Consider the following 12,562-nt stretch of genomic DNA (forward strand, 5'->3'; position numbering starts at 1 on the left):
TCAACATTACTGAACTGGTTACTTACAATGTTTAACTGCTGGTTTTGCATTTCCTTCTGCACATCCACGAGCTGCATCAGGGCTGTGCCTGGAAGATGAAAACATTTTACATGTGAACCACGAATTACCAGTGCTGAAGTTTAATGATGTTAGGAACGATACTAGTGAGACCTGTATCTCACTTGAACGTCTGGAAGAATAACTATTACGAGATATGGTGATCTTAACGATATTTTAAAAACAGTACAAGAAAAACACCATCAGCTCACGTGGGTTAAATGACCTGATCATAGTCCTCTAGAATTCAGACAATTAATTTGAACTACTGCTGCTGATCAACAGCTGTACCTACTACCATAATGTTTTATTGACCAACAGCTGTACCCACTGCTAAACCCGGATTAAGACATGGGCTTACCGGGCTGTAGCACAGAGCCTCACACTAATTAGGAGGCCTCAAGCTGTAACTAGAAATCCATTGCATGAAGAGATTCTGTCTCAAGGAGGCCTCTATAAGTTGAAAAGCCGAGGGCCAATAAAATCCTTAGTCCGGTCTTGCTCACTACCATAATGTTTTGTTAGCCAACAGGTGTACCCATCACTATAGTGTTTTGTTGGTCGATAGCCATACCCATCACCATAGTATTTTACTAGCCAACAATTGTACGCACCATCATGTAACTATAATGTTTTACTAGCCAACAGTTGTACCCACCACCATGTAACTATAATGATTTTCCCTTCTGTTTGAATTGAATAAAGAAATTAACCGTTATCATTGTATCGCACCCACAGCTGAGAAGAAGAAAAAAAAGGAAAAGCATCATGACTTCTGACCTTGGGTCAGTAAGTCGCATTTGACTCTTTCTGACTAACGATTTTTTTTATTAAACACTAAAACCCTATATTTTTGAAGATTAATATGTGGAGCTAATTACAATAAGTAATAAAACAACCAAATAAAAATCAGATGATATTGGAATAAATACATCTTAGATAGAAACTAAAGAAATAAGTCAGATGGCATTGAAACGGATATATTTTAGAAAAGCTAAAGAAATAAGTAAGATGGTATTGAAATGGATATATCTTAGAAAAAACTAAAGAAATAAGCAAAGGTTTATCTTAGTTTTCTCAAGTATAACACTTTACAAAACAATGGACACTTTCTAACGCAATATGATTGTTCGTGTTCTCGTTGCCCCTAAATGCGCTCCGAACTTTAGACCTGGTTTCATTATAAGAGTAAAGGTGGCCAAATCCAACTATTAGGTTCGAATAGCTCAAGACCTTCTTCCTGCTTGGCTAAATCCCCGAATGGCCAGATGGTTAGGGCGCTCGACTCGTAATCTGAGGGCTGAGGCTTTGAACCCCAGTCATACCAAACATGCTCGCTCTTTGTTACTGTCAATCCCACTATTCGTTAGTAAAAGAGTAGCCCAAGTGTTAGCGGTGGGTGGTGATGATTAGCTGCCTTCCCTCTTGTCTTTGCTAAATTAAGGATGGTTAAGTCAAGTAGCTCTCGTATAGATTTGCACGAAATTAGAAAAACACAACAAACAAAACCTTATTAGCTGTCAGTTCAAAATTAGTGCAGTTCTAGTGCATATAGTTTTTATGTAGCTTTGCGCTAATATCTGAAGCAAATCAAACAATTTGCTATCCATACACGCAAGATATACACATAAACTTATATAAAACAAACATGTTACAAAATTTGTCCCAGAGATACCTGATGAATACAAAATATTCTTACATTCATATCATAAAGATGCATTCGGAATGAAGATTTCCAATACAGATATACCTCTTTTATTAATGACATTGGTAAAAAAAAGGGATACTGATTAATTTAGGAAACTGGACCATCCAGAAAAGAGTTAAGGTAAGCAAAATGGAGCGTCTTGTGACAGATGAGAATATACGAACACAAAGACTAATGGCAAGAAAGTCTCCAGCACACAGGTAATCCAGAAGAATATGGGTCTGGAAAAGCGACATGTCATCCAAGATATGCCAGTTCAAACACAGCTAATTTGAAGAATGAAACAGATATTCATACCTTGAAACATACCAGTCAATTCGCCAGATGAAACGTCTGTGGATTGCTATGCAATCAGACTGTTGAAGAAGGAGCTAGAAAACGTCACTCTTGTAAACTAAATGAATTATGGAAAGTCAACAGGAAGTAGTGGTTTGCTTTGAACATGAAAGCTTTAAGACGAAGATTTGTGCAATAGAAACTATGCTGCAAAGGATATTGCCCAGAAGTACAATCTTTTTGGGCGTGGCGACATAGACTGTTATGACGTGGTGAGGCTCTACAACCATTTAAATACAGTCTCAGGCGGAATCGCACGGGACTGAGTAAAATTTCGGGTTTAAGCAGATTTTTCGGCTTAGACATAGTAAACATGCATTTCTTAATTATATATAATTTGTGAGCGGAACGTTAGACTTGTTTGACTCAAAAGAAGTAAGACGTTTGTGAATAAAATTATTATACTGTTTATGCTATATTTATTAGAATAAGAACAAAAATAGACATTCAAAATATAAATAGGTTTACAAAATCTCAATTAAATTTATTTGAAGAAAGTGTCCAATTTCAACTGTTTCGTTTTTTAATGGACTTTCTCATGCGGTTAAAAGAGAACGTCAATTCTATGGCCTTTTCATGAAGTTCATTTTTGTATACAAGTTGATAGCATTCACATAACTTAACACTTTTCCAGTTTGTTCATCTTCTGAATCTCTCACACTGTTACCATCTTGTGATTCTGTTATAGATTTTAAATCAGTTTCATCAGTTTCTGTTAAAACATTCTTGTCAATATTCACAAAACTTTTCGTGTTCACAGAATCATCTGCATTAATCTTCTCAGTCAGAGTTTGAATTTCACTTGAATCGTTATAACAAACAACTTCTCCACAATCTCCATTATCAAGAATAAATCCACAGTTTCAAAAGCACTTTATTATGCATTAATCTTTTATGCATTTTATTGAATGACTTAAAAATGCAACTGCATCTAACAGGTCAATGTTCATGGTCATTTCAGATGCTCTCTTACAGTCGTCCATGTTTGCAATAATATGCTGAAGCATCAGTTTTTTGTATTTCAATTTTATACACTGTATAATTCCATTATCTATTGGCTGTGAAACTAATGTTGCACATGAAGATAGAAAGACTAAACGAACATTTGAAATTTTAAACAAATTATTAATTAAACAATAATTTATTAATATTTAAAGAATTGTTAATTAAATAAGAAATTAATATTTAATCAAAAACATTTTTCCGCCTTACTTAGGTTCTAATCCTACTTGTTGATATGAGGTAAGTGAAAGATAGTTTTCAGTCCGCGTTACGCAGGTTCTGCCATATAGAGGGCCTTTTATAAGGGAAATCTTACGATAATACTGCAAAATTTTGATAGTTTCGGCTTGTACAGGTTTTCGCCTCATTGCAGTTTCCGGCTTAGACAGGTTTTACTGTATAACGTACTAAACTTTTGTCGTTTTGGTTCAGTAAGGGTGAAAATTTCATAACAACTGAACTTCAAAATTGAGTAAACTAAATTTTTATAAAAACGTCGGTAAATATTTGTGTTGTGTAGTTTTAATATGAGAAAAATTAATACAGGCATTTGATTCCGCTCACACTGAACACATTTTATAATCGGACTCTACTGGAGGAATTCTTAGACAGAAAAAAAAATCTGTATGGTTTATGACTTTCAAAAAAAATGTCTGTGCACAGGAACCTTTTGTTTCTTTTCCTTAAAAAACAAACAAACCAGAATTTCTGAAAGAACGAACCAATAATGTTGACTTCCTCCATCAGTTAGTGTTGGATGATGACAAATGTTTAATAGTCTTGATTTATAAGAAAATAATAACGTGGATGAATGTGTCATAGTTGCTACAACAAATTTTCTAAACTTACACCTTTGAAACATCAAACCTATCTCACGAATAAGTTGTTTTTTTTATTATTCAGCGCAAATCTATACAATGAGCATCTGGAGAGCTGAGAACACAAACAAACAACAACAGATAAATATTAAGTCCAAACTATTGTTTGTTTTACATAACGTGAGTTTTCTGTTTCTTGTATTCACTTCAATACAGATACATTGCAAGAGATCATTCACGGAAAGATGGGTAGTTACAACAAGCGTCTCCTGGTAGTTCTAAGTATAGTTAAGACAAATACTTCAACTGGTTCATATGTCAAGACGTGTTTAATAGCACTGCTACCACATCCTGCACTTCAACTGGTTCATATGTCAAGACGTGTTTAATAGCACTGCTACCACATCCTGCACTTCAACTGGTTCATATGTCAAGATGTGTTTAATAACGCTGCTTCCGTACCCTGCACTTCAACTGGTTCATATACCAAGACATGTGTTTAATAACGCTGCTACCGTACCCTGCATTTCAACTGGTTCATATGTCTCTTTCCTTTGCCGAAGTTTCATACCTTGATATTCGCAATCAATACAATCTGTGAATAGCTAGCTTTTGCTTTCAAGAAACCCAGGCTTTCTAAAGCAAACATAAGATAAATGGTTCACTTCAATAGACGGTCGATTCATAAAACATTTGTATTCGTTTCGTTAAAATGTAAACACATTTATGTATGGTTTCCACAACCTTTAAGTGAATGTTTGAGTTTACAATCACGGGTAGAATAGCTAGAAAGAATACGTTGGTATTAACGAGTGCTACGAATCAAACATAAGAACCAAAGCTGACAAAATACTCTGTAATGTTTTCAGAAAGGTTTTTTACTGGTCCACAACAAATTTGGATATTTGGTGAGTTCATAACAGCAGTGACCTATCAAACGGGTGAAGTGTAACGTATCTAAATAACTTTATCGTGTAAAGTCCAGCTCAAACCATCCATAACTAGTAGAAGAAAGTAACTTATTGTTATATCTTCACACCGAGTTTTACTTCTCACATGAAATCAAAACACAACTCTTTAAGATTTAGTGACTTTAATCAATCCAAAAACTACTGTTCCTACTTAAGTCCTTGCCATTGTATAAAAATCATAACATCCCCAGACATTATCCCTTCTATCAAAGCAAACATATTTAAATCCCTTATATAAAACCAAAACACATATTAGGGTTATTCCTCTTTTACCAAACAAAACTTAAACCTCAAAGCTAGACCTGTTTTACCAAACCATTCAAAATTATATTATACGATACTGTATATTATATTAAAATAATCCGAAGCTCACGAGTTCGAATCCCCGTCACACCAAACATGCTCACCCTTTTAACCGTGAGGTGTTATAAAGTGAAGCTCAATCCCACTATTTGTTGGTAAGAGAGTAACCCAACAGTTGTCTTTCCTTCACTGCTAAATTAGGGACGGCTGGCACAGATAGTCTCGTGTAGCTTTGCGCGAAATTAAAAACAAACAAACAATATATTAAAATTAGAAAAAAATATATTCCTTCTATCAATCTACTCATTTTTTAAGTTGGTTTCATCAATCCAAAACACGTACTCCAAAAATTAAGTTAATTCTATGAACCAAAACACAACCTCCCAAATTAAATGCTTGTCATCACATTATCACATTTTACAAAAAAAACAGCGAGAAAACTATAGTACTTACAGATCTAAGAAATATGAACATTCAACAGTTTATGAAAGGAACAAGGATATAAGATTCCAAACAACATAACATGAAAAACGCTGTTGCTTGGTGGCAAGTGATAAATAATATAAAACACAATTTGGCAGTAAGATCTACTGGATGCACATACCTTTGTTGCTATTTCATCAATAGAAAACACATCTTATATAGTGTTTACTCTAAAATCACTCACTGTTTATGACACTTGTTTAATGTTTATACACATTAAGTTTATTTTATTTTCCATTTTAAGTACACTGGAGGACCGGGCGTGGCTTAGTAGTTTGTGTGTCCCGACTGTGAATCACCATATTCAAGACCCATTTCTGCAAAAAAAAAAAAAAAGGAAAAAAAAAACTCCTTGCTTTGGGATCGTGAGTGCCTTTAAAAGTAAAGATCCAATCCCGTTAGACTATCAGCTTTGAATTAGGTACGACTATGCACAGATGTCCTTTTTGTAACTACGCAAACATTTTGAAACGTAAGAGGAAATAAACTGATAATGTTAAGATATGGACAGAAACAGAATACTAACCAATGTCTGTGTAGCCTCCCCAAGTTCCAAATTGCGCTTGTCTTCCGAGTTTTCTAATGGTATCAATGTAAACCTTTGAAGCTTCCACAGAGCCTAAAGAAAACAAAAATCTCATTGAAAAAGATATTCTAAAATTTCGGTTCTAAAATCTAAGGTACAGTTATGTGTAGTCGGATAAAGTTATTTCACACCTGTAGCACTAGTCGTTTCATCTGACCTGTCACATAATGGAGAGACGCTGGATAAAAATGATTTCACACCTGTAGGACTAGTCGTTTTATCTGACCTGTCACCTAGCAGAGAGACGCTGAAATTTTATCAAATTTTTTTTTCTCAGTTGAGAACATGTCTTTCTTCTCTGTACACATTGATGAGGGTTGGTTATCTTTGTTTAGTGACATCAAATAGTACCCACGAATCTGGTAAATTTTAACGACATGTGGATTGGGTATCCGTGTTAATGAGATTAAACTTCTAACATTTAAACCAGAAAATATTCAGTATATAGTCAGTAAAAATATAGATATAACTCCTACCATGTAACTATAAAATGAGTAATATATAACATTCTAGACCTACTTAAGTGGGTAGTGGGAAATATATGCTCAATGTTTCAAAAGACTCTTTCTCAGCTAAATTTCTTCAGTATCAACAAACACGTTTCATGTTAAAGCCCTTTAACAAACATGATTCATATTAAAGTCTTTTCTATTGCTGTTGAAATACCTGTCGGTGATAGGTAAGGTTATATAAAAGAGTTATTGATGTCTCTAGGTACTGACATCGGTTTAATTTGGATTCTTTTACATAGCATAAGGACCATTATTTGATACTAGTTCACACAAACTTTGTATTACAGTTAAGGAAAATATATCATTAATATGCCATGTATTACAGTACTATGTTAGGATAAAGTCAAAAATTAGATTTCAGAATATCTTAAAAGAACAGTGAAAGATAAATCACAGGTGAAACATCAAAATTTTCTTATTCTTCATATTTAGTACAACAGAAACTTTGTGAGAAGTGTTTGAGTTCAGCAAACAGTTAATATTTTGTGCCTCCTTATATTTTAATAACTGCAGACAGACTTTCAGGCATTACTGCAACACAATTAATCAAAGTGTCCTTTGGGATTGTACACAAAATTATCTAATATATTTACATAAAGTTTCTTTGGAAGTAACCTTTTGGTTTGTAAAGTTTTTGATTTGTCGAATCCCAGACGTGCTGATTTGAATGGAGATCGAGCCTATGTGGGGACCATTGTATCATTTACATGACCAGCAGCTTTTTTCTAAGCTAATTAATTTCTACATAGGTTGGATAAGTGTTTGGGGTCATTACCTTCTTGGTAGTAAAATCCTTTATTAATAATTCTCAAACCGCAAGGTATATAATAACGGATCAGTATCTGATGGTACTGGCATTGGTCCATTATTCCATCTATTTTAAAAACATCTCCTGTCGTTTCAGCAGAATAATACCTCCAAACCATCACACTCACTCTCCCATGCTTCATGGTAGGTGCTATGCTTTGACGTAAGTATGTTTCATATTTCTTTCGCCAGACGTACAACCTACACTTTGAATCCAATATTTGAAACTTGGACTCATCCGTTCATAGTACCCTTTTCCAGTTATAAATTGTCTAGTTTTTGTACGTTTTAGCACATTTCAGTCTCTTGACAATATTTGTAGATCGAAGTAAAGGTTTTTAACTGCTACGCAACCAAATAATCCATTCTTGTTGAGTCTTCTTGAGACTGTAGATTTGGACACGTTTCTGTCATTTGGTGCATGGTTGTTTATCTCATGCTTGAGATCAGTGGCAGTCTTCCTTCTGTCCTGAAGGCTGTATAAACATCAGTATCGTTGAGTTGAGTTTTTCTGCCTCTTCCTTTCATAATTTCAAAGTTACTTGTCTGATCAACATTAGGTAAAGCTTTTATATTAGTTCTCTGCTCCAATGACAATTATTTGCAATTTTTGAAATGTAACATGATAACAGAACTTAATATATAGTGTTAAACACTATTTTTATCAAGCTTTATTTGTGGAGTACTATTAAACTGATTTCTTCTAACACGAACTGGTACCAAATGTTAGCTCCTTTCTGACTTTTTTTCTATACAGTTAAGACACTGCATGGGGTAACATGATAACAGAACTTAATATATAGTGTTAAACACTATTTTTATCAAGCTTTATTTGTGGAGTACTATTAAACTGATTTCTTCTAACACGAACTGGTACCAAATGTTAGCTCCTTTCTGACTTTTTTTCTATACAGTTAAGACACTGCATGGGGTAACATGATAACAGAACTTAATATATAGTGTTAAACACTATTTTTATCAAGCTTTATTTGTGGAGTACTATTAAACTGATTTCTTCTAACACGAACTGGTACCAAATGTTAGCTCCTTTCTGACTTTTTTTCTATACAGTTAAGACACTGCATGGGGTACCATGACAGTTATTTCAGTCGTTAAATTTGATTAGTATGTTCATTCAAGCAGAACCCTTATGACAAGCCCTTGGTACAAGTATATGGGAATTCTAAAGAATGATAAATATTCTCACCCTGGCTCATTCAGTTGTAAACATAGATCAGTGAAGCATTAGCACAGTGTTGAAATTTACATTCTGTAATGGTATGAAAGTATTAGCAACATAAAATGGAAAGAATGAGAAACTATTCTCTTGTCCTACTACTTTTGTTTAGTACTGTATATTTAGGTTAAAAATAAGTATTGTCGGATCACATAATAGTGTTATCGGATCGTTAATGTGTTATATGGTATTTGAATTTGCATATCAGTTTGTCTGATCATAAATATTTTTTGTGGTGTTTAGTATAGATATCAGTGTTACCAGATCATTAATGTGTTATGTGGCCTTTAAGTTTACATATCAGTGTTGTGGCGTCATTAATATTGTTATATGGTATTTAATGTAGATATCATTGTTTTAGGATCATTAATGTGTTATATGGTGTTTAGTGTAGATATCAATGCTGTGGGATCATTACAGTGTTATATGGTGTTTAGTCCATGTCATGGAAACACGCAACTCATCAACATCAAACAAAACTGGAGGCCTTAAAATTCAAAAATTTAGTATGGTTAATGTGGAATCCAGCTTTGCATAGCTTATTTTTAATATTAAGGGCACCATGCTATTAAAGTTTCCATAATAATATTTTAATTTTGACTCTGTTTGTGATTAATGTGTCACATAACATGTTTCAATTTACATTTGTTAAGACACTGTTATCTCTTGCAAACCTTTACCGATCTATAGATTTAGTAAAGTACCTCACGTATCTTATCTTTTAACAGCTCTTCACTTTTTTTTTTTTTTCAACACGTAGGGTGTCAGCAAGTATTTTCTTCTTTCTCTTTCGTCTTATAGTTTAATACGATGTTTTAAATGTAGTGTCTGACAGGAAAAGATACATCACCTGGTATCTAGCACGTCATTTATTTTACATTTTGCATCATCCTGACGCCTACCTTCTTATTGTTATTTTTGGAGATTACCTTTCAAATCTTTATTGCAAAATAAAAAGTTACTGCAGTTTCTGATCGCAGTGGTTAGCCATCATTCTTCATTCTACTCCTGAGCAACGCCATCTGGTTCTTGCTAACTAATCCAGCCTCATCAATTGTTCCACTACGATTGTAGAAGTTAATGTACTCGAAGTCGTCGCTAGTAATCCATGCTGAAACTGCACTTAGCAAAGAGAGACTTACACATGTACTTATCGACTTCAGAGAAATAGGAAGTTCTGAAAAATCTGGCCAAAATGTATATCATGGACGGAAAAAAGGAGGAAAACAAGTGTATCATACAACTTTTAATCCTACGTCACTGTCTGTAGGAAATAGTAATATGTAAAACACTACCGATGTTTAACTGAACGAAGCATTTTACTATGAACGTAACGAAACGCCAAAGTTTGGGAAGATCCAATTGCTTAACGTAGGAAACACTGATTTTGACAGGTTTTTGTTCGTCTTAAAAAATTTAGCTAAAATTGTATTTTTAATTCGACATTTGCTAAAACTGTACAAGTTTTGTCTTTTTGCACGTTTTTGTTACGAATGTCAGACTGTAAAAAAGTCAAAGATGTAATAAAAATTCTTCACACTTGAAAACTTAAAGTACAACAAGTGCTATTCACAATGTAAAAAAATTAAAAGATAAAAAAATCTATTCTTTAGAGCTCAAAACTTTATACTCAGACAAAGCTGTGCTATTCGTACCATAACAAGTTTGAAAAAGAAATATTTTTATATCTAAATTTATTGTTAGTTGTTACAGTTTAACATATACCTGAATAACAAAACTTACCGTGTAAAGCTTTCAGGTAGGACTTCCCTGCTGAAATCAACTGTCTAGCACAAGGGTTGAATCTGTCTAAGATGTTCTGAAAAAAACACAAATAAATAGCACATAACACATATATACTGTTGGAATCTTGTATACTGTCTGTGTATTCATTGATAAAAAACAACAACAAAATCTGATAATAAAATACTTTGAAAATTAAAACCGTTGAGGTCTGAAAATAAATCAAGTTTCAGTTCAGTGTTTGAATGAAACCTGAGCGTATGCCCGATAAGGAACTATGAAATTTAAATGTAAATTACGTCTGACCAGAAACTGTTTTGAATTTTGATAAGAATGCCTACGTATTGAAACCTGTAGATTTTTTTTTTTTACAAACATTTTGCATTATTTGCACAATGACCTCTAACTGAGCCAATTTATTTACGTTAACCATGTCTTAAGAATCAGTTTCCCAAACCGGATATTGAATACTAGCCTCAATATCATTAAGATAATTTATACTTCTTTAATATTTTCTTCTGATACGACTTGTTTTATTTCTCAGATGGCAGTAGTTTATTTTAAATAAATCAGAAATTATATATTGTTCTTTATAGCTTAAAGATATTTCACTCAACTCAACATGTTTCTTCTTTAAATTGTGTGTTTGTATATTTTTCATTCAAGTAAGATATTTAATCTTTCAACGATTCAAAAGAATTAAAAAGTTTCATGTTGTACAGTATAGTCTTTGTCAAATATTTAAACTGAGGAAATATTAGGAAACGTTTTTTGGAATTTAACCAAGAAGTCTGGAAGTGGTTAATCATCAGTGTTTGTTGTTTTTGTTTCGTTTTATAACTGTATAATACAAACGTAACATTAACTACTGCAAAAAAATAGCTTGGCTAATAAAACTTACATTACAATAACTTGTAAACGTTAAGTAGCCACGAATAAATATAATGCGTGATAAAAAAAATAGGCTTAGTCATTCTCAACAAAGAACTCGATAAGCAGGTTTTAAAAATACTTAGATTTTGGACCTGGCATGGTCAAGTGGATTAAGGCACTCGACTCGCAGTCCTAGGGTTGCGGGTTCGAATCCCCGTCACACCAAACATGCTCGCCCTTTCAGCAGTCGGGGTATTATAATATGATGGTCAATCCCACTATTCGTTGGTAAAAGAGTTTCCCAAGAGTTGGTGGTGGGTGGTGATGAATAGCCGCCTTCTCTCTGGTCTTACATTGCTAAATTAGGGACGGCTAGCGCAGATAGCCTTCGTGTAGCTTTGCGCGAAATTCAAAACAATACCTAGATTTTAAGAGCAGTGAACTCACTACGTTAATTCACTTTGTTCAGTGTTCCACGTGACACTCAAACGTTTTTAGTGAATACGACCACCTTTACAGAACGTATCTGACTGAGTACATTTTAGAAAAGTACTCTTCTATACTTTAATTTTTCATAAGATTATGGGATATAATATATGAATGCGCTTGTAGGTTCTTTGGTTGTTTGTCTTAGGGCAAAGCCATATTGTGTTATCGGACAAGTTCATTGTGGATAATCGAAACCCGGGTGTTAGCGTTGTATGTTCGTAGACTTTACACTGTCCCGCCAAGAGATTTCGTGATTTTACGTACTTTGTTTCAATATCGACAAAAGACTATTTTATTTTAATATTAGTTTGATGAGGAACCGAAATTCCTAACCTCAACAGCATCTTAAGTAGCACGCGGACTAAACAACCAGGTCAGAGACCTTTAACATTCAGGTATAATTGCTCCTAATTTTAAACTTCTAATAAGAGAAAAGGCAGCTAGCAGCATCCACTGCCAAATTTAACAAACAGAATAGTAAAACTAATTGTTCCTTTCATTGCATCCACTACTAAAGTCACGCATCGTATATTGGACCTTTCGAGCAGCAGCTCGATACATTTACTACTAGATTACACTTAAGTTGTTAGTTGTGTGAGAGAGCTTACCAAGTTCAATAACTACGAGTTCTCATTAT

General features: G+C 33.8%; 1 protein-coding gene across 1 annotated transcript in view; it reads right to left on the reverse strand.

Annotated features, from left to right (window-relative positions):
• LOC143225450 (BAR/IMD domain-containing adapter protein 2-like) overlaps positions 1–12,562 on the reverse strand; it is a 51,580-nt gene that overhangs the window by 18,099 nt on the left and 20,919 nt on the right. The window contains exons 3-5 of the mRNA XM_076454894.1: positions 10,564–10,639; positions 6,205–6,297; positions 27–88 (exon numbers count right to left, since the gene is read on the reverse strand). Of these exons, the coding sequence (XP_076311009.1) occupies positions 27–88; positions 6,205–6,297; positions 10,564–10,639 (231 nt within the window). The remainder of the gene's footprint in view (positions 1–26; positions 89–6,204; positions 6,298–10,563; positions 10,640–12,562) is intronic.

Source organism: Tachypleus tridentatus, chromosome 9 (genome assembly GCF_004210375.1).
Source record: "Tachypleus tridentatus isolate NWPU-2018 chromosome 9, ASM421037v1, whole genome shotgun sequence".
In the NCBI taxonomy this organism is placed as follows: Eukaryota; Metazoa; Arthropoda; class Merostomata; order Xiphosura; family Limulidae; genus Tachypleus; species Tachypleus tridentatus.